The 26,049-nt window shown below is 39.5% G+C and overlaps 1 protein-coding gene across 4 annotated transcripts in view; it reads right to left on the reverse strand.

Annotated features, from left to right (window-relative positions):
- SCAF8 (SR-related CTD associated factor 8) overlaps positions 1 to 26,049 on the reverse strand; it is a 72,733-nt gene that overhangs the window by 41,443 nt on the left and 5,241 nt on the right. For 3 of the 4 annotated variants that reach the window (XR_014166722.1, XM_081905134.1, XM_081905133.1), the window contains exons 2-16: positions 21,310 to 21,393; positions 20,462 to 20,506; positions 18,680 to 18,841; positions 16,865 to 17,021; positions 15,679 to 15,809; positions 14,066 to 14,242; positions 12,533 to 12,615; positions 10,175 to 10,289; positions 6,810 to 6,941; positions 6,273 to 6,385; positions 5,953 to 6,146; positions 5,461 to 5,561; positions 4,387 to 4,500; positions 3,622 to 3,778; positions 1,955 to 2,085 (exon numbers count right to left, since the gene is read on the reverse strand). Coding sequence is in view for 3 of the 4 variants with exons in the window: in XM_081905134.1 (XP_081761260.1) it covers positions 1,955 to 2,085; positions 3,622 to 3,778; positions 4,387 to 4,500; positions 5,461 to 5,561; positions 5,953 to 6,146; positions 6,273 to 6,385; positions 6,810 to 6,941; positions 10,175 to 10,289; positions 12,533 to 12,615; positions 14,066 to 14,242; positions 15,679 to 15,809; positions 16,865 to 17,021; positions 18,680 to 18,841; positions 20,462 to 20,506; positions 21,310 to 21,393 (1,896 nt within the window). In the remaining variant the exon portion in view is untranslated. The remainder of the gene's footprint in view (positions 1 to 1,954; positions 2,086 to 3,621; positions 3,779 to 4,386; positions 4,501 to 5,460; positions 5,562 to 5,952; positions 6,147 to 6,272; positions 6,386 to 6,809; positions 6,942 to 10,174; positions 10,290 to 12,532; positions 12,616 to 14,065; positions 14,243 to 15,678; positions 15,810 to 16,864; positions 17,022 to 18,679; positions 18,842 to 20,461; positions 20,507 to 21,309; positions 21,394 to 26,049) is intronic. The other variant, XM_081905135.1, reaches the window with a different exon arrangement.

Raw genomic sequence — 26,049 nt, forward strand, 5'->3', positions numbered from 1 at the left:
AAGATGTATATTTGAATGCTCTCAGCATAGGTTAGAAATAAAGCTTGGCAATGTAGCACCATATCTGCTTCATCCTTTCGTTTGCGGACTCTGGGATGTTTACTCTGCTGGGCTCAAGGCAAGATGAGCCATATCAGCTCAAGGGCCGGAGCTGAATAAAACTAACACTATGTGCTTAAAGCTCGACTCTACTGAAGGATTTCCTCTGGTCCATTTTGTGGTGATTGTCAAGAGGCTGAAATAAGTGCCCATGCTAATGACTGTGAGTGGGACCTCCACACAGAAAAGGACAATCATAATCTTTCAGCACTGAAAGAATCATCACCTGGATGCTAGGCCTGCTTTCGGACTTAGGGATGTATACACTAAATAAATATCTCTTCAGACCATCTTAAACCTGCAGCATATTTTAGGGTATTATTTGGTTGTTATTTTTATTTTGATTATATATATTGAGATTTTTATGTTGATCTTTTATGTGACCTGCTCTGACACCTCTGGGTATAGGGCAGTACATAAATTCAATCAATCAATCAATCAATCAAATAAATAAATAATCATCATCATCATCATCATCATCATCATCATCATCATCATCATCATCTCTCTCTCTCTCTCTCTCTCTCTCTCTCTCTCTCTCTCTCTCTATATATATATATATATATCCAGGTTGTGCTTTCCTTCAGATGCACAACCTTTAGACATAAAAATGGTTAAAAGTGTATAGTTAGTGTCACTTTACATTGCATAGACAATAAAAGATACTCATAATTATGGAGTACTAATAATTGGGTGTTTCTTCAACTCACAGCTAACTAGAGCATTGGGAAAGTGAGCATGCAGGGAGAGAGATTTACTGTAAATCGGGTGGCAAAATGAGCCTATTCTGGCAGCCTTCTAGCCCCTGATCAGACAGCAGCTCTAAGCAAAGTACCTCTTCTCACCACCAGTGAACAGATAGGAATGCTCCAGAAACAAGAAGGAGCACAATGATGTGATCCATGTTACCTGGGTGCTCAGCAAGCTCAGGAAGCATTGGAGGAGACTGTTATACACCTTCCTGTTTCTGGAGCGTTCTGATCTGCCCACTGGTGATGAGAATAAGGGGTTTCATTCTGTGTCATCTAAGCTAGAGTGATTTTGATCCTGATCATCCTTGGGGAAAGTGTGTTGAGTTGGAGGTGAGTTAATTCTGACTTATAAATTATAATGGAAGATGGAGGGGATGGAATGTCCACTGTCTCTATTTGAGGGGCTTACTCTACTGTCATCCCCTATCCCCGGTCAGCAGGTCGTTCCCCACTGCTGCTGGGGAGATTGGGAGCCCTCATCCCTTGCCAGACTGGCTATATCAGTGGTCCCTTACTAGCTGAGTGCTCTCTTGAGGGCTGGACCTGTAGTCTATCTGTTTTAGCATATATCCCCTTCCTTCTGCAGTTGGCAGCCCTTCAGCTTATTGGATAGCAACCTTCCTAGACAACTTGCTTTAACATCCATGGGCATAGCCAAGGGGTTGCGGCTGGGAGCAGCTGCTGCCCCAATCAAGAAAATAAATAAAATTGCTTAACTGACCAATCGTGTCACAGATAACTCAGTTCTGCCCCCCCCCCAACATAATGCCTGACTATGCCCATGCCAAGACCCAATAACAGAAGTATAAATTCTTCACTTTCTGCTTTTCAAATGGTATGGGGGATGAGGGGGACTTCTCCTACAAACTGCAGGGGGTCAGAAACCTTCTGCTAAAAGGGGAAGCAAAAACTGCCTGGCTTTGCAGGCTGCAAAAGTCAGGCGTTTGTGCTAGATGGCAGCAATAATCGAGAAGGGTAGAGTAAAAACTTTTGAAACCAGAAAATTTCAAGTCCTGCTTGCTGACACAGAATATAACCCATTCCATGTCTGACTACCTTTCCTGGATGAGAAAAGCAAAGACAGAATTGAGTCCAATACTAACCTGTAGCATAGTGACAGACTGTGTGTAAGTTTCTGTTTGGGTTGTTACGGCTGTAGTCTTGTCAACTGTTATAGTCTGGGTTGTTTGCACAGGCTCTTTCGTGGTCTCTGAGCTTCTTGCGGTTTCCCATTCTTAAGAAAAGAAACAAGATAATAAGATTTAATTAGTGTTTCAATAAAGGAAGAAAAGGACAATTGGTCTTACCTGAATAGTAGATTTATTAGGTGGGTGATGTAGTATTTGGACTGGGCTGTTTCTCTTGTATGAGACTTAGACAAGAGCAAATAATTGTGTGTGGTAGACCGCTTCTCAGTTTTTCGGACTTGCCAAGCAGGAGCATGGTCACAAAAATCTCAAACTAAATTAAATACAAGGGCCTACCTCCCCACAGCTAACACGTGAACAAGAACAAGAGTAAAGAAAATCAACTCCCCATAATAAAATTCAGGCATATATAGCATCCACCTCCTGACAATGTAATTCAAAAGAAATAATGTCATATAATGTATACAGTAAGAAACTGTTAAGGAAGCAGCGTGTGGTTGCTGTAACAGGTAGCCCACGCCACAAAAATCATTGAGGAAAATGGCAGTCCAACTGCTGAAACAGCAACTGCCAGCAACAGGAAATAAAGACCAAAAGTAAATAATTAATTGGAAATAGAAGTAAAACACTGGACATAGGTTAGCAAAAGACGTTTAGCAGGCAGAAAGGTTTTTTTTGGGGGGGGGGCTGTTTTACCTCAGCAGAGGACAAATCAAAGGGCAGACAGCAATAGTAACCAAGACTGGACAAAATATCTGGACAAACAGATTAAGAAGATGAAGATTGTGAAGTAACTAAGAATAACAAAGAAAGGTGTTACAGAGGACTCAGTTGAATAACAGCCAACAAAACAGTGGTCTACCTCCCACAATTCTTTGCTCCTGCCTGAGTCTCATGAAAGAGGAACAGCCCAATCCAAACACTTCATCGTCTACCACAATAAATTGAAAATATTAAAACATTTTCAGAATACTTTCCATGAAACCTAAATCTTTTTAATGACTGGAGAATAAGGGGATATGCTCAGAAAAACTGCCTGGTCATAGCCAATTCATGAAAACTTTAATGCACAGCTAGATGTGAACTACTAAGCTTGCTCTTTGAATCTACAGTGAAGGCAGTCAACAATTTGTGCCTGATAGTTTTAGAAACTCTTATATCGTATCGACAGTTTTTGGAAACCAATAACTAGAGTTGTTTTGTTATACCATCCTTAGAAGATCTAATATGGCAAGTTTTAGAGCACAATCCTACATTTTTACTCAGAAGTAAATACAAGTATGCCCTATGGAACTGACTCCTTGGTGAATTAGTTTAGTATTGTCAATCAATCCTAAAGAAGCTTACTCAGTAAGTCCTAATGAGCTGAATGGGAGTTACTGCCAAAGAAGGGTATAGAGGACTGCAGTCTTAGTCTGGCAATCATTCTAGTGCAAGATAGAAATTTTCTAGTGACTTTAGAAACTGGACACTTATGATTCAGTCTGACTGCCACCTGCTAGCCTACCTCTTAATTAGTATGAGAACAAAACACCTGTCATTATTAGTCTAATGGGCACATCTAGTATCTCGGAAAAACATTTTTCTGTAACAAAAGATGAAAATAAATAAACGATTCTTACCACTATTTACGGTTTCCTGGTCAATCATGCCTCCTTCTGCAAAGCCATCTAAATCATCCAATTTAACTTTTTCCCAAGGTATATATGAAACTCCAACATCTGCATCCCAAAATTGTTTGTATTCAGTTTTCACACCTTTGTTTAAAGCCCATGCAATCTGAAAATAGAATACAATTCAATAGTTATGGAAATAAATCACAACTAACATTTCTACTAGGCTTTTGATCTCCTTTCAAACATACTAACCAACAGTCCTATTACATTGTTCATAAGATGGAAGAACTCGCTATGCAAAACCTTCAATATATCCAAATTAAAATGAATTCTTTCACCATCATGTAATTATTTTCCTCTTCTGAGTTATACTTTCTACAACTTCATTGTCAAGTTATTTAGCACAGACCAAATTCTTTGAGCCTTTTTGTCCTCTACAATTATTGTGTTGTACTTGCCTGAAATTCTTCCCCTATAACCAATCCCCCCCCCAAATGATGCTCTAATGCAGATACTGTTACCACCAGCCATAAAGTTATATTAATTGGTGTTTTAAAACTGTGTTCCTGTTGATTTCCCATTTTGAAATATTCCACTTGTAATTCTAATCACTGTCTTGACAAGAAAATTATTCTACAGAGTATCAAGAAATTCCTATTTTTTGTCAGTAACTATAGGTATTACCAACCATGAAATGTTATATTCTTCACTGTATATGAAAGCAAACAATTAATATAATTTATCTTGAAGATGAATAATATGAAGATGTACCTTAATAATTTTAGATCCAATCTTGTAGGATCCAGAGCTTAGTTTCTGAAGAGCACGATAGGCATCTTGTCTATGAACCATACAGACATAGGCACAGCCCCTGGGAGGGATCATCTATAAGCAAGAGTCAAGTAATAGTAAAGTGTAAACTAATGGCTAAGACTCAGGAATGGCCATCATGGTGGGGCGGTGCTATCCTCTCAACTCTGGTGTTGCTGCCACTTACTAGGATTGTGCAGAGCTGTGCATCAGTCAAAGTCTCTGGTGCTCCCATCCTGTGCTCACAAAGCTCTGACCTTACCACTGCCCTGTCCTAGTACACAGCAGTGATACCGAGTGTCAAGAAGATGACTCCACAACACTCTTGCAGCTGTGATCCCGTCTCCACCACCACCACATGCACACACTTTATGTCAGCTTCCCCTCCTTCAGCACCACCCATGCCATTCTGGAGGGTCAACCTGACTTTCAGGAGTGACGTTTCAAGAACCACAATGAGCTGCAGATGCAATGGAGAGGCAGGCAAACCTGCCTTGTTGTGTAAGCAGAACTCCACTTAAATTCCTCTAGAACTAGCTAGGAAGTACAGTTACCTCTATGTAAAAAGGTAAAGGTAAAGGGATCCATGAAAATTAAGTCCAGTTGCGAACAACTCTGGGGTTGCGGTGCTCATCTCGCTTTAAAGGCCGAGGGAGCCGGCGTTTGTCTGCTTCTGCAGACAGTTTTTCCATGTCATGTGGCCAGCATGACTAAGCCGCTTCTGGCGAAACTAGAGCAGCACACGGAAATGCCATTCCCGATAGAGCAGTACCTATTTATCTACTTGCACTGTGTGCTTTCAAACTGCTAGGTTAGCAGAAGCTGGGACAGAACAACGGGAGCTGACCCCGTCGTGGGGATTCAAACTGCTGACCTTTCGATTGGCAAGCCCAAGCAGCACAATGGTTTAACCCACAGCACCACCCACATCCCTTACTGCTATGTACTAACCCTTATTTTCTACTAACGAGTACACAACTGTTCAAACAAGGTTATATTATTTTTAAAAAGACATATGCTGATTATTTCACTTACATTTATAGATTCTATTTGTCCAAATTCTTCAAATAAATTGGTTAAATCTTGCTGGGTGGCTTTCTTGTCCACCTGACCAACCCAAAGTGTAGTACTGCAGACTGTAAAAACAAATTTTGAATAAATCAAATAAGAGTTTGTCGCATATGTTCACTTAAGCTGGAATCTTTTACGCAGGCTTTTGCCACAGACAAGCTAAAGCAAGTTGGGGCCTTGCACAGGGCATGTAATGTATCAAACCAATAAATACAATTGTTTAATTTTAAGCAGAGAATTCTACTCTTAACTAACCCCTACCATAAAGCATGTAAAATCTCACGCCAAAACTAATATGTACCGTAAACACATTGCAGGAAAGTGAATTAGGAAACGTTAGGAAAAAATGTCCCAAGAAATCAGTCTCAACCCTCTGCTTCTTTTGAAAGAATGACTAATAATAAATTAAATATTATTTTATTCTTAGAAACATTAAAGTGCAAGCAGATGACTTACCACTTAGTGTTTTTGACCGTATAGGAGGCAATCCTTTTTTCTGTCGTTCTTTTTCCCTCTCTCTAGCTCTTCTTTCACTTGAGTAGGACCTGGAGGACTTCCTCTTCCTTTCCCTTGATCTAGAGCGCGAACGCTTTCTATGTTTACGCTTTCTAGAGCCAGATCGTGATCTGGACCTTCTTTTTCTTGGAGACCTGTAAAATAATTGGTTCAATGCTGCTAAAAGAACACTCATAAGAAAAGCACAAAACTCATTTTGGTTTTTGAACTTTGGGACAAAAAAATAATAATCTACTATATTAAGAAAATTACAAAATTACCTTGAGCGGGATCTTGAACGTGTTCTTGATCTTGCAGGAACTACAGGTTTCTTTTCCTCTTGCTCAAATACCTCTTGTTCTACAACTTCTTGACCTTCATCTATGTCCATGTCCTGAATAGAGAAGAAAGAGGGGCTCACAGCAAAGTACAGGAAAACATGCTCACAATAATTTCGCAAAAGCAATCTATATGCACAAAATGGCTTGCATATGAAGATCTTATTCCTCATTGCGGTTCTATTCGCAGAAAAGAGTGATGTGGGAAAATCCCCACATGCAGAATTTGAGGGTATATGTGCTATTCTCTTGTGGTGCACATATTCATGAAATTATCACTAGATAGCAACCATCTGTTCAATGAATGGGGAAGAATTCTTAGGCCCAGTATCATATCAATAGCATACTGCTGCCCAGGAAGACCCTAACAAAGGCTAGTGCATTTAGCCTTTATTTTACAAAATTTACATTACTGATCTTGTAAAACTGTAACGACAGAGATCACACTTCATAGATGTAAAGAGAAACAGCATATTTCACCTGTTGTTGAACATCCATTGAATTGTCAAGATTTGTTTCTACTTCTAAAAACTGCTGGTGGCTGCTGTCTTGTGAAGGTGATGCTGAATGCTCAGAACCAAAATTCCCTTCTTGTGTTTCCTCAGGACTTGCCTGCAAAAAGAAATTATACAAGGTTAATATTTCCATCCATTTTACCTGAAACTCTACTGGCTTTGCAGGAGGCGGCATGCTGTACATATGTAGCAGCCCAATTTGGCATTAACTTGTATCATTATTAGAATATTTGTTGGTTTGTTTGTTTTTGCCCAATTATGTGAAAAAACCAAGAGAAGAGCCGTTGCAATTCTAGTGAGGAATCGAAACATTAATATTATGAACTGCGAAAAATATTGGAAGATGAACTTAGAATGCATAGTTCTGCATTTTAAGGAACTGCTGTATAAAAAATTACATTTATTGTTTATTTATTAAATTTCTATATTGCCCTTCATCCGAGGATCACAGGGTGGTTTACAATATATATATATATATATATATATATATATATATATATATATATATATATATATATATGCTTTCGTAGATTTTCACGGGTACAGGAATGCAGGTTTTGGTGTCCTCGGGTGTCTTCCCGTGTAAAAGTTGGGGTGTCTAGGCGACGTTTCGACGAGGTCTCACTCGTCATCTTCAGGCTGGTGCTTTCGGCTTCTTGTTACTGGAACAGAGCAGGATCTCAGTGTTTGAGTTCCTATAAATACTGTTGAGGGGGTGTGGTGTATAGCCTCCAATGTTCTGGGCAGAGAGGAAGTTCCCAGGCTAGTGTGCCTTTTCTTCTTTTGTTCCTTAATTACTTGAGGGATATCCTGAGTGATTTCTTGAGTGATATCCTGAGTACCACTTAGGTGGGTCATTAGGTGTGGATTAGTTGCTAAAGTCTTTGTGTCTTGACCTCTTGAACTTTGTGAAGAGTTTTTCTGAGAAGATGGCTGTACTGCACTTAGTTGTGCTCTGGCTTTTCCAACACATGAAAGAAACAGGACACGAAATTAATTTTGCAGATTCCAAATTGCTCTTTAACATGGAACATCACCACAAGAGAATAATCATGGAAGCCATCGAGATAGAGAAACACCCTCACAACATGAACAAGCGTGACGACACATCCCGCTTGCCAGACATCTGGAAATTAGCCCTCCCCACAAAAACTGACACCAGATCCAGAGGCACACAGAACGCCATCACCAATCAACCACACCAGACCCAAACCCAGACCCTCTCCACAGATAAATTACAGACACCATCCAGTAGCCAAACCATGGTGGCACCTCCGGATGCTGCACCCCCCTGCAATCCCTACACAGATCTGGCTGACACAAGCCACAAAACCACAGCTCGCCCCTATACACGAAGCCAAGCCAGAGCACAACTAAGTGCAGTACAGCCATCTTCTCAGAAAAACTCTTCACAAAGTTCAAGAGGTCAAGACACAAAGACTTTAGCAACTAATCCACACCTAATGACCCACCTAAGTGGTACTCAGGATATCACTCAAGAAATCACTCAGGATATCCCTCAAGTAATTAAGGAACAAAAGAAGAAAAGGCACACTAGCCTGGGAACTTCCTCTCTGCCCAGAACATTGGAGGCTATACACCACACCCCCTCAACAGTATTTATAGGAACTCAAACACTGAGATCCTGCTCTGTTCCAGTAACAAGAAGCCGAAAGCACCAGCCTGAAGATGACGAGTGAGACCTCGTCGAAACGTCGCCTAGACACCCCAACTTTTACACGGGAAGACACCCGAGGACACCAAAACCTGCATATATATATAAAATCTACGAAAGCATATATATATATATATATATATAGGTTACACAGGAGAAGTTAACAAATTTGCTGCCTTTTGAGACTAAAATTATGACTCCATCAAATGCCACTCAGAGCATAGATTCATAAATCCAGATGGATATGTTAGATGTGTGTTAGATGTCAAGGCTTGGTGACATCTAGTGGCAAATCTACTCAGGTTTTCTCCTGAAAAATGGAAAAAAAATTCTCCTGAAAAATGAAACCAGTACTGAAGAATACCAATATTAAACTAACTCTCAACATTACAACTCTGTTCAGCAATGTACGATTTTTAATTCATCCACCTCAAAGTTTGCCAAACCTTTTCACTATGCGAACCCTGTATTTCATTTGATGACAATTTATAACTAGACCGTTGTGAGAGAGGTTAGTTTTACCCTACTGATGATGTATTGTTGCGATCGTAATCCTGCTCAGTACAAGAGGAAAGGCAGGTTCAGACCTTTGGTGTATGTGATTGGCTGAGGAGCCAATGGGGTAAAGCCATGATCTGTCGGATTATAACTGAACGCCTCTAAGTCAGAATCCCCCCCCCCAACGTATTTATAACTATTATCTAATTCCCACTTAGCGGTGTTTCTGCTATCAGAATATTTTTATTGAAACAATCCATTTTCTTTCAAATCCATTCCTAGTCTGTCGATTCAGATACTCTTTGTACAAGTCCTTTGCAAAACTATGTAAATCTACAAAGTAGGGCTGCTATGCTCCAAATTCACAGTTATGGAGGGATGTTAACTACTAGTATTATTTCGGGGTTATGACACTAGGAAAAAAGGCCTAAATTATGCAAGCCTTTCTTCATAACCTTCTGCCACCCCACTTGAATAGTTTGAACCTTGAAGAAGAAGAAGAAGAAGAAGAAGAAGAAGAAGAAGAGGAGGAGGAGGAGGAGGAGGAGGAGGAGTAGTAGTTTGGATTTGATATCCCGCCTTTCACTCCCTTTAAGGAGTCTCAAAGCTGCTAACATTCTCCTTTCCCTTCCTCCCCCACAACAAACACTCTGTGAGGTGAGTGGGGCTGAGAGACTTCAGAGAAGTGTGACTAGCCAAAGGTCACCCAGCAGCTGCATGTGGAGGAGCGGGGACGCGAACCCGGTTCCCCGGATTATGAGACTACCGCTCTTAACCACTACACCACACTGGCTCTCCAGTTTGGACTTGAAAGCTGCTTAAAGAGAATGTCATTGGGATATTGCTACATACTCCAGTTTGCGTTTAAGCCACTTTCACCAAACCCTCATCCCCAAGCACTTTTTGATCTCAGGGAAGTGCTTCTTGGTGGCAACTGATCAGAAGAAATCACTTCAAAACAAACATACACACACAGTTGCATGTGTGCATCTTTGTACTGCTGCCTTCACTGTGTGAAAAACATTAAAAGTAAGTTATAATGCTTTTCTGCTTTTATGATAAAGAACATTAAAGTAAAACTCACTTTTGCTAACTAGAAACATAGTAATAATACTAAAAAGATGACCACCTATTGTCCAAAAAACAAAATATTATACCTTTGGAGGTTGCTGCTCCAGAAGCTGCTGGCGGAGATGTTCTAGGTTTTGTTGCTGTAACTGTTCAGCTAGTTGGTGAAAAAGTGAGTTGTTCACAGATTCAGATACAAGAGGCCTAAAACACACAATTAGAACAGTCAACCGACCTCTTACTACGTAGTAATAATCTTATAGATTGCTTTAATACAAAAACAAGTTCGGTAATAGGGCTGTGCGATAAATCGCCATATCGTGGTAAGTGTTTCAACAAGGCAATATACTGGTGAACAAAAGGTGGAGACTTGACATCTTCCCAGGGGGTAGCTCAGTTGAACCTATACTTTACAGATACTTTGCAGATTATTTGCAGGCACCTGGTCTCCTGCTTTGGTTGCTCTCTCATGCCGTTAAGCCCTCACACAAACCAGCATACTCTCTCAGCTTCATGGTATCTTTCCACTTAGAGCTCAACTAATTATTCAGAGTCTGCTAACAATCCAGGAGGAGACCCCCCCCCCAGTTAGACAATCAAATATCCTGGGAAAAGTAAAAAAGGTAAACAAAAAACTGGAAAGCACTTCTTTCTTCCCTCACACTCACACCCACCAGTGAAAAAAAAGAGGAGGAAGAGTTTTATTATCATTTTCTGGTTGGATTTTGATTGTTGGTTCCCCCTAAATAGCTTTCCTGCATATTAAAAAGGAAGGGTTTTTAAAAATTTAAATGAGACTATCTTTTTGCTTGCCCTCCCTCCCTTTGACAAAAAGGAAGAGATTGGTGGGATGAGGGCTTCTGTGAGGGGCCTTCTGTGTGGTGGTGGTGGTGGGGAGTAGATTAACTGGCTGCCTTATGCTGAAATAGGAGGTTGGGTAGTATGTAAGAATGGTGGGAAGGGTGTTTTTCGGTAAGCAGTGTAAGCAACTGCGTACATACTCACAAGCAAGCCCCACTGAATTCAATGAGGCTTACCCCCAGGAATGTAGAAGTAAGTTTAGTTGAACTTAGTGGGGCTTACACATGCACAGATTCCACTTAGACCTCTGAGTGGGGAATCAGATGCAACTTGACTAGTAAATCACCTAAACTACTCTTAAATTAGTTTAAAATATATTAAATATATTATATGGAGGTTTATTTAATATTTTTGTGAAATCTACTACTTCCTTACATTTTAAGGCCCTCCACTGCCACAGGGAGCCTCATCAAGGCCCATAGCTGCTACAAGGAAGCACAGCACGCCCTCTGCAGCTGCGAGGAGATACAGTGGGACCCTCTGACCACAGGCAGGCACAGCAAGGCCCTCAACCACAGATATATATATATATGGTGATATATCACAATATTGCGATATTTAGCTGGTGATATATCATGGTGTTGAAAATCAGGTATCACCCAGCCCTATTCAGTAATACAACTGAATTGTGCACTAATTTGCAATCTGTTGCTATAGACTTGAGGTTACAATAATAGCTTTGACCCAAAGATGCTGTTGTAGGCCTCCGTGAATTCTTGCTCTTGTTACAACTCCGAGGGCCAAATCTTATGCTAGTTTAGAAGGCTCCCCAGGAAGCAGCTTTTGGCAGCACAAAGGGCTCCAGTAGGAAGGGGGAAGCAAGAAAGTATTTATCAAAGAAACTCATACCACTCCTTTCTTGTTCAAAAGAAACTGCTCAAGGAAGTTTGCAACATACTCACTGATACAATATGACAGAGTAAAACAGAGAAGAACACAACCCATGGAAGTTAGTATCCAAGCCAATGTTCTATGTACATTTAGATTAATGAAGCATGGGACTTTGAAAATATGTTTTAAGAACAGAGTACAAAATTGTAACATCTGCTTTGGCAAATCGTTTTTTGTAAAAGACCAGCAACTTTGAAACAAGCAACATTCAGCGTAATAGGAACAATATCAAAAGTAGCAAACTCTGCAACTAAAAGGCTTCAATGAAAATTAAACTCATTTCAGAAGTTTCCATTGAGATTTAAATCCAATGAAAATCTGAAGTAAAGAAAAGTCTTATTAATTTGCTGGGACAAACATAGCACTAGATGTTATAATAAGTAATGCAACTAATTGTTTTGCCTTTGCCCACCTAACAAAGTTTGAAAAAAAGGAATCTAAATAGGTACACCCAAAGGTACTTCATAAAATAGGTACATTTATATAAAGTGGTTTAGAAGTGCTCTTAATTAAATACTGCTTTTAGATTACCACTTATTAGCTTAATAGGCAAATACAGAAATGAGCATTCTGTCTACACATGCAGCCCCTCCGCTTTGCAAGCAAGAAAGCAAACCAACCAACCAACCAGCCAACCAGGAAGTCTACTTTTCACACTATTTCCACTTGATATATTAAACAAAGTGAAGTCTTACATTTGGGAAGTTGGAGTTTCTTTTTTAGGTTCTTCATTAATGTCAGCTTCTTCACCAAAATCGCTAAACCTATCCATCAGCTTCTAGGAGAAAACAAACAATGCATTAGAAATGCACTATATCCACAAACTATTCAAGATGGCATGTTAAAAGGAAGTCACACTAGCTTTACTTGTTTATTTTTGGCCTGTTGGAAATGTACATTTTCATATTTCTGTATGTATTTTACTTACTTGGCATATGAAAATGGTAATACAGATAAGCCATAAATAGCATGAGACTAATGAATACAACTTAGTTATTTGTATGGTTACATCTTATGCCTGGGTTAAATGTGATGTTTGATATGCTAGAAAAAACCAGCACACCTCAAACAAATGCAGCCAGTGCCCCATTTAAATTGGGTTACCTATACATATGTATAAAACTAGTGGTATATTTAAATTGGGTTACCTTACTGAATCAGGGATCTATGTCCCAGGTTTATGCTGGTGTACTGACACATAAGCAACCACCAACCAATTTAAAGCTGGTGCCAGCAGTACAGAATTATGTACAGGTAAGCTGCTTCATGGTGGGACACAGGTGGCGCTGTGGGTTAAAGCCTCAGCGCCTAGGACTTGCTGATCGAAAGGTCGGCGGTTCGAATCCCTGCGGCGGGGTGCGCTCCCGCTGCTCGGTCCCAGCGCCTGCCAACCTAGCAGTTCGAAAGCACCTCCGGGTGCAAGTAGATAAATAGGGACCGCTTACCAGCGGGAAGGTAAACGGCGTTTCCGTGTGCGGCTCTGGCTCGTCAGAGCAGCGATGTCACACTGGCCATGTGACCCGGAAGTGTCTCTGGACAGCGCTGGCCCTTGGCCTCTTAAGTGAGATGGGCGCACAACCCCAGAGTCTGTCAAGACTGGCCCGTACGGGCAGGGGTACCTTTACCTTAAGCTGCTTCATATGGCTAGGTCAAAGTTTAGACCAGTCAGCATAAAATAGCCTACTGCATTCATAAGTAAGCTCCTGGGATTGCAAAGAAAGAAACTCAACTGTCTGTTACCTTTAAAAAGTAGGTTTGATGAAAAACTAGTTCAGTGATCCAGCATCCAGGTCTGTGCATGCAATTCCCAACACTGGGTCAATAACTGCATATTAAAGCACCAGACATGGTGTGAATATGGATCATCTGGTTGCAGGTATGGGGAACTGCATCCAGATACCCCCCACCATCCCCGTATCAGGAAGGGGCTTGGATTCAGGCTCATCTCTCTTTCAATCTAGGTGACATTTTGACCCTTTGATTTGTTAAACATATTTCTAGATCAGGGCCAATATCGCTGAAAGAAGATGAAAGATTCAGCATATCACTTCTAAAAAAATTTAAGAAGCTGACATATTTTAATAAAAAAATTCTATTAACATCTTAAGATTTAGAAGATATTAAAAATCTATTTTAAAAACAAAGCAAAAGGGAAACAAGGAAACAAAATCCATATATATTTTTCAAATTCTAGCAACCTTTCTCAAACTTGGTAGATCAACTTCTACCTTGTTAAAAGAGACACTCTGTTCTAGTGGGTTAAGTGTATTGGCAGCAGCGGCAGCGGCTGTAAGTTGTGCAGTGAGGGCTTGTAACTGAACGACAAGACCCGCATCCAGTGCTTGAAGTAATGATGGCTGTGGTTTCTGCTGTTGCATTTGCAGTGTCTGTATTAGTTGTTGAAGCTGGAATGAGGGGAAGAAGAGAGAAATGACATTGCTAGTGTTATGTACACATTTATAAAATAAACATATAATTTGACTTCGAAAATTAAGTTTCATTTATGTCCAGCTATTCGTATAATGTGCTTTGATAGACAAGGGATGGCAAAACACCAAAATAAAACAAACCCATTTATATATGCATTATTATTTATTGTATTTGCTTATATTTTATACGCAACATTCAACTCGTTCAAGCAATTTTCTGCTTCCAGAGAAATGCTGCTTCCAGAGAAATGCTTCCAGAAATGCTGAAAGGAAAAAGATGGATATCAGGGCTCTGCACCCAGTCTGGCCAAAACCCAAGAGCTGATTTAGGCCAGTGTGTATCCTGTCCAGATCAGGCTGAAGCAGTTACAAATCACTACAGGCAGGATAAGATTGCCTCAATCAATTTGTACAGATTTGTGTCGATGCGTAGCTCAGAACTCTCAAAACTCAAAAAGTGTGTCTCTGAAATGCTGCAATTATTAATTACAACACCATAGAATGGCGGTGAAAGGGGAAACAGGGGAGCTGAACTATGCTTAATGAGAGCTGTAGGGTATGCCTAGTATGCTATTACCCCACCCAACACTCTTCAATTACTGTATGTGTCTGTGAAAGTTTTAAATGCACAACTCTTTTGTAGGTTCTGTTTCTTAAGAAGTGTTTGGTGGGATTGGGTGGCATTCATTCAGTTTGTGTTTATTTTCTATCCTTTTACAATCAATGCCAGTTCCATCATTAAAACAAAAACAAAATTTTGTTATCTGTCTTTTTTCATTTTAGTCTCTATCAGCCAGCCAGCCTATCATTGTGGACGTTGTCTACTTAACTTAGCATTATCATTATTATCAATGTAGGGCAAACACAGGAGCATGAAAATTGACATAATTGAGCACTCACTGTTTTTTATTGAAAAATTATTTGCTTTTTTTAAAAAAATGTAAACTTTAAAGATGACTAACATGAAAACCCCTGGAGATAGCCATATAACATTTCACAGAGTTAAACTCCTCTATACGGCCTATCAAGTCTCCATATTTCATATTCCTATGTAAAAAAGGAAAAGTTACAACTGTTCTTGTTTTGCAGTGCAAAGGGATTTCTCGAGATTTCCCTAAAATCCCGGTCCAGTTGGACCAGGTCCAAACCATATTTACAAATCATAAAACACAAGTCAAATCAGGGCGGGATACCTCATGCATTACTCTTTTGGAAACATACAGACATACAAGGGTACCTATCATGTTGGCATTCAGTATCACATCCAATACCAGCATTTGACAAATCAAGAATAAATTAAAGTAGGGGGGGAATACTCTTGGACCTTTCATGGACAATTTAAACTAAACATATAAGTAAGGAGGTTAATTACCCAATTCTGTGATTTTGTTTTAAAGCCGAACACACTTTACCTGTTGGCCTTGTGGACTCTGCAAGATCTGTGCTACAGCAGTAAGAGTATCTGTATTAGTTATCTGAGACACCCAAGGATCAGGTAAACTTTGGACCACATTGGCTGGTGTAGCAGGTGTCACAGGCGTTCCTGAAATCAAGGGGAAAGGCAGGAAGCATGTAATAAAAAGTATGTAAAGAGAATGAATGGGGAAGGGAAGGGAGAAGACATACAAGAGCCAGGTTGTTGTTGTTTTTTTAGCCTAGGCTGTGAACATATATATGTAAAGAGAAAAGCTGCATATTGCAAAAATACAAATCAACCAAAATTTTCTCTCTCTCCGAACAGAGCTTCAGCAAACCATGTGAAAGCAAGGCCTCCCCAACAATTAACTTATTCTGATTTTAAAGTTTTAACACATTTCCAGTTTTATTTTACTGGGTTTCCTGAGAAGACTGTGACTAAGCAGTATACAAAGTGTTAAATTAAAAAAAAAACTTAATGGAGCTACCTATAATGACAACTTGTACTTGACCCATATGATAATCCTACAGGCAAGGACTACGAGCAGCACAAAGTAACACTATTCCTTCGACAATGCACACAAAAGTATACCAGTTGAAAACCATCAGACAAAAAGGGCATCTCATCATTATCAACCAGTCAAATTTGAAGCAAAGAGAACTTAGTTGGCACCATCATTTCATACCCCTATATGAAAGCCTTGGGTATGTTTACACACATCCCTCTCTAAACACCAACCAGGCAAGCAAGAGTAATTACCAGACTTCAAGATCAAATTTCAGGCAGCAAAGAACAAAAAAATATGGCCTGAGGAGGTATGGAATGGCGAGAATCCCAAGGGTCAGAACATTTGGCCCCTGGACCGGAGGTTCTCCACCCTTACATTAACTGAGATATAATTTGATTCAAATCCTTTTAAGAAGAGCTATTATATGAGGTCCTTACTAAATAAACTTCTTTTCCTTATCAACTAACTACAATTTATTATAGTAGTACCTGAAAGAACAAGATACAGTACTAGGATTAAAATATCAAAACACTGGACAAAATAATCCCTGTATATGAAGTTCATCATTCCTACAGACATAAAACAGGCAAGTGTCATATATCAGCCTTTGCCAAATTAAAACCATGACAAAGTATTAATGGAGAAACAGTTTTTCACAATGGTGTATTGTTACCTGGTGTATTGTTACTCATAGTAGCAGTTGTCCCAGGCAAGACAGGGGTCACGACTGGAGGAGGAATTCCCGCTGCCATATCCAATAGAGGCTGGATAATTTCACTTTTGAACACATTATTCTTCTGCCACAAGTTTAGCACTCTCACAATTTTACTCTAAAAGGAAGCAAGGGTAACACAACATTTTATATTAGAATTTACATAATACACACTCCCTACTGTGGAATAGATGGCTGAATTTGGATGATTCTCCAGAATATGGTTTGGAAGAAATGTGTTGAGGGCTTGTGTGCTCCCAGTTTCCCTCTTGAATGTCAATTCCCTCTACCATTTCTAGGTTGCTTTATCGCATGCATGCCAAACCTGCTTCAAATCATGGTGTTATGGTCTATAACTCCCATCATGCCTGTCCATTAGCAATGCTATCTGGAGCTGATGGCATCTGCAGACCAACAACATCTGGGTGCACCGTGCTGGTTACCCTTAGCCTGGAAGTTGCGACTCATCTACTTTGCATGTCAAGGCAAAGTAGACATGCAAGGCAAATTACAGTTACAGCAACTTGGAAATAAATGAAGGAACCAGTATGCAAGAGGTGGCGGTGGCAGCAAATAAGTCTATGCCATGCTTCTGATTTTCCAAACTGTTTCAGAAAATTGTTCAAAAGAAACCCACAATGTTATCAGATATAAAGGAGGATTTTTTAAAAAAATCAGTTGCCCCTTAACCTGAAGCTCCCTCCTGCATGTTCCCTCCCATGCTGTTCCAAAGGGTCCACAAACTCTAAAGCAAATGGCAGATGGAAGGGGGGTTTTTGTGTGGCAAAAATCACCTCTCCCCATTTTGATCCAGCCTCAACTGGATCAAAGCGCAAGCAGAGGGACACCATTAGATACAACCCCTATCGTATATGAAAGATGAAACATGAGACTGATGTGCTTCACATTATGCTTATAGCTAGGCTGACTTGAATGAAATTGAGGAAATGAAACAAAAAATCCTAAATTCTGTTTTTAATATAAATAGTTGTGCCATTAAGCTGCATGATAAAGAGATGAATGCATTATTCCACTGACATAAGCCTATGCTTGATCAAAGCCCTCTGTCAGTGGAGGGACTCCACTGGATACAACCCTATGTGGATAACACCATTGGATTCTTTTTGCTTGCTAATATTTTTAAGGTTGTTGAGAAGATATACTGAGAAGGCTTTTTTTCTGGCAGATGAAGGCAACAGCCACTATGCTGTGATTCCTTAATTAACAGTTCCTCTTTCATAGAATCTTAGAGTTGGAAGGGACCTAAGAGTCATCTAGTCCAACCCGCTGCAATGCAGGAATCTCAGCTAAAGTATATATTATAGATGACCAACCAAACTCCGATTTAAAACCTCCAAGGAATGACTTATTTGAAAAATAAGTCATGAGCAACATGCCATCATCATCATCATTATTATGCAACTGAAGCACTTTGAATAAACAAAAGCGTTATATAAGAATAATATCTATGATATAATAACAATGTAAGGGTGTAGAGAACAGTGATAATCCTGTACTTAAAATACATAAAAATCACTATACTTCTTTTCCACTTTCCACAAATAGTAGTACAAAATTTCCAGTCACTATTTTAAAAATCTTATTGATGATTGCTACACCTTTCTCCCAAATTCTTACTGGAAATGTTTGCCTGTTTTCCCAGAGACACTGTCAAGAAATACATTATCACCCACAGTACTAAAATGAAATTTAGATATGCTGAACTTTAATTACTGGACTGTCTGGGGGGAGGGGGAATAGAGATGATCACCATACCTTGTCATCCCCAGGGCAACGGTATAAATTCTGGAAAGTGCTAATTATGTTATTGCTAAACCTAGGAGCGAACACATCCTTTTCTTGTCCAAACTGATGTCGAGACTGTCGAACAATAGAGTCAATGACATATAAGCCAGGCACCTTGTATTCTGGTTTACACTATGAAGGAATGTAGAAAGAAAACAGCCATTTTATATGTGAATCTGCAAGTAGTAGAAACAATAATAGCAAATTAAAACAATTGACCTAATTTCAATACTGTTTCAACAGTTGAATGTACCTGGGTAACTGCAAAAATAATGACAGGCAGGATGTGGTGGGGATTCTTCTTTATCTTTAGCTCTCTTTCTTTTTAAAAAAAGAGTTCTATTCCCATTGGTTTACATAGGAACATAGGAGGTTGCCTTATAATGAGTGAGACTATTGGTTCATCTAGCTCAGTATTGTTTACACTCACTGGTAGAAGCTCTTCAAGGTTTCAGGCAGGGTCCTCTCCCAGTCCTACCTGGAGATGCTAGGGATTGAACTTTGCACCTTCTGCATGCAAAACAGATGCTCTATTACTGAGCTCTGGCCCTTCTCCTATGAAGGGTTCAAGCTTTCAAACTATCTGCAGAATGAAGGGACTTTGAGTTACCTTATTCATTCATTCATTCATTTCTATACTGCTCTTCATCCGATGATCACAGGGTAGTTTGCAATATAAAACTACAAAAATGCACAACCCAGTAGCAAATTAAACCAGTAACTACCCCCACTCCAACAGTTTAAAAGTCCATAGATTGTTTAATTAGCCAAAGGCCTGGTAGAAGAGGAATGTTTTTGCCTGGCACCTCAAGATATGTAATGGAGGCATCAGGCAAGCCTTTCAGGGGAAAGCATCCCACAAGTGGAGAGCCATGGCAGAAAAAGCCAGTTTTTGAGTTGCCACTCTCCAGACCTCTCATGGAGGATGCACTGAAAAAGGGCCTAAGATGATGATTGCTGGGTCCAGGTCAGTTCATATGGGGAGAAGTGGTCCTTGAGGCATTGCAGTCCTAAGCCATTTAAAGCTTTATAGGTCAAAACCAGAACATCCCACTTTGAAATCTACCTCTGGTATCAATGCGGTAAGTAGATCTATACCCATGGAGGTTTCTGTGCATGTAACTGTGGCTTCCAGGTCAGACATATACCAGCCGCCGCAGCCGCCGCCCGCTAGTAGAAAAGCATCTCTATCCCATCCTAACTCTGCCAAGCCAGGAGACCTGGACGTCAGAAGCACCTCCTAATCTTTAAAATTAAAGTATCTTAAGCTACAGCAACTTATTCTTCCAATAGCAGCCTAAGAATAAAAAGCAGTGGGGTCCTTTTTTATTCCTTACTTGTTGTATAAATGACTATACTTTGGGTGCATGGCACAACATTACTCACAACACAGAAAACAATGCTTCCATGCAACAGCTTCAGCTACTGAGAAAGTTTTACACTATTTTTCTTGGATGTTTTACTATCAAAATGATGTGAAATGAACAGTACATATGAAAGTTAAAGTAATTCATATTTAGCTCTCAACATGCAACAAACACCTATCATAACATGAAAAAGGAAAGGAAGCATAATAGTAGTTATCGTGCAAATAAAGATTTTTAGCCTGATTTCTATGCACATACTCTGAAGTAATTATTGACATCAGTGCCTCTTATGCATATATGTATTTTTATTTGTCTTTAACAATCTATCAATTGATTTGATCAAGATACTAAAATATTACTAATATGATTTTATTTGGTAACTTACCTTTTGTATGAATTTTTCAACACTTTGTACAACATGCTTGTAGAACTAAAAGAAAAGAAGATATTTTTTCATTGGTTTAAAAATATATATATATATTTTCATTGGTTTAAATGTATGTGTATATATATATATATATATATATATATATATATATCCCTTCTTGTTTAGTGATTTCCTTATATATTTTCTGGGTTCAATCTAATCAAGCACACAATGACCACATGTTGAAGACTCCCACAGGACTCAATATATCCCAATCCTTTCCCCATTGAGAACATGCAATCAGCTCAAGATGGGTAGAGGCATGGCAGGGAACGTGGGAATGTTTCTAATGCTCCATTCAGACCTTTCTACGGGCAGCATGCAAATTACTTGTGATCCTATTCCTTGCAATGTCCCCTAAGACTACTTAAATGCACACCCACATACTTATTGGGGGGGGGGGTAAGGTGAAGAACAAGAGTAGGATGAAAATCATGGCTCTAAGGAGGCCTGTGGAATTCTCCACCTGCTGATATTGCACTTGCACTCATCTGGGTTGAACATTAAGTATCTACTTGTTTTCCCCATAAATAAAGGATACCTACCAATACCTTTTGCTCAACATTTTAAGCTACCCTGAATAAATTGATTGCTGGTTGCTAGTAAGGCAAAACCCCTATTTTCTCCCATGGCTTCAAAATCACCAGAACTTTTACAGCTCAAGTAATCATTATTTGACACTGATCTTTTAAATTAAATTTTTTTTTTTTTAAAAAAAAGATCAGGAATTTATAAACATTGTAGTGCACTAACAAAGACCACTACCAGTTAAGAGACATACGTAAGCAGTAAAACCAGTTTCCTACCTTTATAGCCTTGATTGCTGCCTTAGTAATCTGTGTCATTTTAGCCTTTGAAATAGGAGGTTTGTAGTCATTCAGCGAGTAGAGCTGAAAGAAAGAAAAAAGATTGCTGTAAATGGTGCCTGCAAACAATTTCCATGTTAACAGCACAATACCAACAGATTGTTCTCCAAAGGAACCTGGGAAAGGAAGTTAACCTAAGGAGAAACTCAGCATAGGAAAGTAAACAAGTATTGGATTTGGACATGAGAAACTTAGGTTCAACACCCTGCAAAGTTATGAAGCTTACTGAGAGTTCTACTTTTGCCATAAGGGTGAATAGAATCATTCACTGTTTTGGAGCAAATAAAAAGGCACAATCAGAAAAAAAGCATTAGAGGAGAAACTAAACCTGTCTTCTCCTTCAATGACCCTGGTGTCTGCAGAAGGTACAGATCCCACCCCCCACCAATCAATGCTGCCAAGTGTATCCTGTCTCCTTTCTTTCATAAATCACTGGAGCTTATCACTTTTGTGGAAGAACTTTAAGCAGACATAACTGAATTCCACAATTTGCGCACCTCTATGTGTCTGAGACTGCAGTCCATTTAATGGTCCCTTAGAATTTTATGGGAGCCACTGACAACTAAGAATGCCCCTAGATAAATAAATCTCTCTTTCTAGATTATGGAGAAACCCTGAATTAACCTTTAAATATCATATATATTTTATATATATAGACAATATTTGGGCCAATATGCAAAAAGCTGTTCCATTTAATTATACTGATAAAATTTATATCCTATTCTTCATCAACAAATGGTTTCAGTGTGGATCACAATAATATAAATATACTATTTCATAACTTTTGCTGATCCAATGACCAATTTAAGGTGTTTTAAAAAGCAAAATGGACACATTACATTTTACATTGATGAGCAGACATCCACTCACACAATAAGACTTCCTCTCCTTCCACCTACAGCCCCCTGCACCCCTCTGGATGTGCTCTGGAGGGTCCCCCAACCCTCTGCAGATTTGGGGGGCACAGGGTGGAGTGGAAGTGGGAGTCCCATTTCCCAAGTGGAAGCACATTCTGCAGGCACCTTTGGATCCAATATTCCTAAATCTCATGGAAGCACTAAGATTCCTAGGTAGAACGGATTTTCCTGGGCCAGGAGACTTTTGCAACTATTGTTAAAAGTTGCAATAACAAAGAAGCACAGGACTGAGTGAGGGAGAAACTTTTGGAATAACATCTGGACATCAGCTCCGCGCAAGGCATGACAGATAGCAGCAACAACCGGTAAAGATAGACATACAGTGAGGGGGGGAAGTATTTGATCCCCTGCTAAATTTGCCCGTTTGCCCTCTGACGAAGAAATGACCAGTCCATAATTTTAATGGTATGTTTATTGTAGCTGTGAGAGACAGACTAGCAACAGGAAAACCCCCAGAAACCCAGAAGACAAAAGTCAGAGATTGATATGCATTACAATGAGTGAAATAAGTATTTGATCCCTTTGCAAAAGATGACTTAGTACTTGGTGGCAAAACCCTTTTTGGCAATTATAGAGGTCAGACGTTTCTTGTAGGTGGCCGCCAAGTTTGCACACATCTCAGGAGGTATTTTGTCCCACTCCTCTTTGCAGATCCTCTCCACGTCAGTAAGATTTTGAGGCTGATGTGTAGCTACTCGAACCTTCAGCTCCCTCCACAGATTTTCGATGAGATTAAGGTCTGGAGACTGGCTAAGCCACTCCAGGACCTTCTTGTGCTTCTTCTTGAGCCACTTCTTTGTTGCCTTGGCCGTGTGTTTTGGGTCATTGTCATGCTGGAATACCCATCCTTGACTCATTTTCAATGCCCTGGCTGAGGGAAGGAGGTACTCACCCAAGATTTGACGATACATGGTCCTGTCCATTGTCCCCTCGATGTGGTGAAGGTGTCCTGTCCCCTTAGCTGAAAAACACCCCCAAATCATAATATGCCCCCTCCATGTTTGACAGTGGGGATGGTGTTCTTGGGGTCGTAGGCAGCATTCCTCCTCCTCCAAACACGGCGAGTTGAGTTGATGCCAAAGAGCTTGATTTTGGTCTCATCTGAGCACACTTTCACCCAGTTTTCCTCTGGGTCATTCAGATGTGCATTGTCAAACTGCAGACGCGCCTGTACATGTGCGACCTTGCGGGCTCTGAAAGATCTCAGTCCTTCATGGTGTAGTGTGTTACCGTTTTTATGGCGACTATGGTCCCAGCTGCCCTGAGATCATTGACAAGTTCCCCTCGTGTAGTTCTGGGCTGCTTCATCACCGTTCTCCTGATCATTGCAACTCCACGAGATGAGGTCTTGCATGGAGCCCCAGACCGAGGGAGGTTGACAGTTATTTTGTGTTTCTTCCATTTGCGAATTATTGCACCAACTGTTGTCACCTTCTCACCAAGCTGCTTGGCAATAGTCTTGTAGCCCAGTCCGGCCTTGTGCAGGTCTACAATCTTGTCCCTGACATCCTTGGACAGCTCTTTGGTCTTGGTCATGGTGGCTATTTTGGAATCTGCTGGATTGATTGCTTCTGTTGACAGGTGTCTTTTGTACAGGTACTGTAATGAGCTGGGATTACAGGTAACACCTCTCCCTTACAGCAGGTGCTTCTAATCTCAGCTCGTTACATACAGTGAAGATACCAGGTAGCCTGACATCTGGCTGGTTGATAGGGGATCAAATACTTATTTCACTCATTATAATGCACATCAATCTCTGACTTTTGTCTTCTGGGTTTCTGGGGATTTCCCTGTTATTATTCTGCCTCTCACAGCTACAATAAACAAACCATTAAAATTATGGACTGGTCATTTCTTCATCAGAGGGCAAATTTAGCAGGGGATCAAATACTTTCCCCCCTCACTGTAATATTTTACAAGGACAGGAAGAAACAACATGGGCAGAGCAAATGTTACACACAGGAGGAACAAGGATACAGTAGGAGATCTTCACTTGTTGACTTATAAATCATTGAATGTGTCAATATGAATAGACGTTATAAATATTGCAGCTGTTGTATAAGGGATTACTATTATGACTGGAATATAATTGAAAGAAATAAGATTTTGGAATGTAGAAATAATGTAAATCATCAAACCATCAATTCTAGAACATGGGGAGCCACCTAAATTATGTAATTTGGTATTTGAATGATTGATATAGGGAATTGTATTGTAATTTGACATTGATATAATGAGGCTATTATTGGATTGAAAACTAATAAAACTACTTGAAAACTAATAAAAATTATTTAAAAAGAACAGATTTGTGAGAAATCTGGAAACACTTTATTTGTTTGTTTGTTTGTTTGTTTCATACATAGACAAACAAACAGTAATTGTTCGCACCAACAAAAATACATGTAATATCCCCGAAATAAAAAAACAGAAAAAAGAAAAGAATAATATTAATACCTCGTATGAGTTCCCTCCTCCAATACTCATCATCCCTTAAACTTTAAATTCTTAGTTACATTGCATCTTATACGTCTCATCTTTAATGTTCTGAATATATTAGTTTTTCCTAGGTCTACTTTACAAACTTTAGTCTAAACATACCAACATGATTTCCTTTGAACAGTGTTTACTCACATACTCTTCAAAACATTGCCTTTCTACCCTTAGTTTCGGGTTTGTCTGATACCTTATGGCTGCTGTTAATTTTGCCATTTCTATAAATTCAGATAAATTAAAAATCTAGTCTTTCTTTGTGGGAATAGAATTTCCTTTTCAATTCTTTGCAAGTAAGAGGCTGGCTGCTGCTGTTGCATATAAAAATATTCTTTTCTTCTCTTGCGGGATCTCCCTCCCAATTAGACCTAATAGATATGCCTCTGGCTTTTTAACTATAGAAATTTTGAGCATCTTTTTAAATTCCTCATGGATACATCCCCAGTATTTTTTAACTTTCTCGCAGCCCCACCAAACGTGCATCTGGAAACACTTTTATTAGTAGTAGCAGCAGCAGTAGTAGTTAGGTTTTTTTATGACAAAAAATGGTTGTTCTCCCATCTATACATAGAGCAATTATCATGCTAGTCAGATTGTTCTTCACAACTATGGGTTTAGCCCTAGAGTTCCAGATAGGCATTGTCTATGATACCTTCAATTTTAAAACTCCACTACAGGCAACTCCCCATTTGCGTGCATTCAAACATACAGTTTTCTGTGCCGAAAGGGGTGGGACAGAACAGAAGGGACCTGGCACACAGTAGCCAGGAATGGACCTACTGCGTAAGTGGGCATTCCCCTGTCTAACAATAACCATAGTGTTCCGAGTTATACAGCATTTGTCTCAAGTCATAAATCTACTTATGACAATATTTTTATGGAAGTTTTTGTAATTATTATAATTATTGCTATCTTTTCAAAACAGAGCTCCAAAACCGGAAAGTTATTTCCCTACTAGCCAGATACTATCAGCTGTATTTGTAGCATAAAAATACAGCAGGATAATTGATGCAGACCTGAATGAGTGGAATGCTTGAGGGAAAAAACATTCCAGATCCTTGAATCTCCTAGAAGCCTATAACTGTAACTTTTGGAAAATCTGTGTCTATAGGTACTTTTGTACTAAACTTTTTATCTGATATTGACATAACCCACTCACTCATTTATTCCTGATAACATAGACAATGTAATAGTTTGGGACAATAATTCTCCCAAACTACTGCATTTCCTTGCAGTTATTCTCTCAAACTACTGCATTACTGCATTTATTACT

This window comes from Podarcis melisellensis (genome assembly GCF_964234715.1).
Source record: "Podarcis melisellensis genome assembly, chromosome: 3".
Classification (NCBI taxonomy): Eukaryota; Metazoa; Chordata; class Lepidosauria; order Squamata; family Lacertidae; genus Podarcis; species Podarcis melisellensis.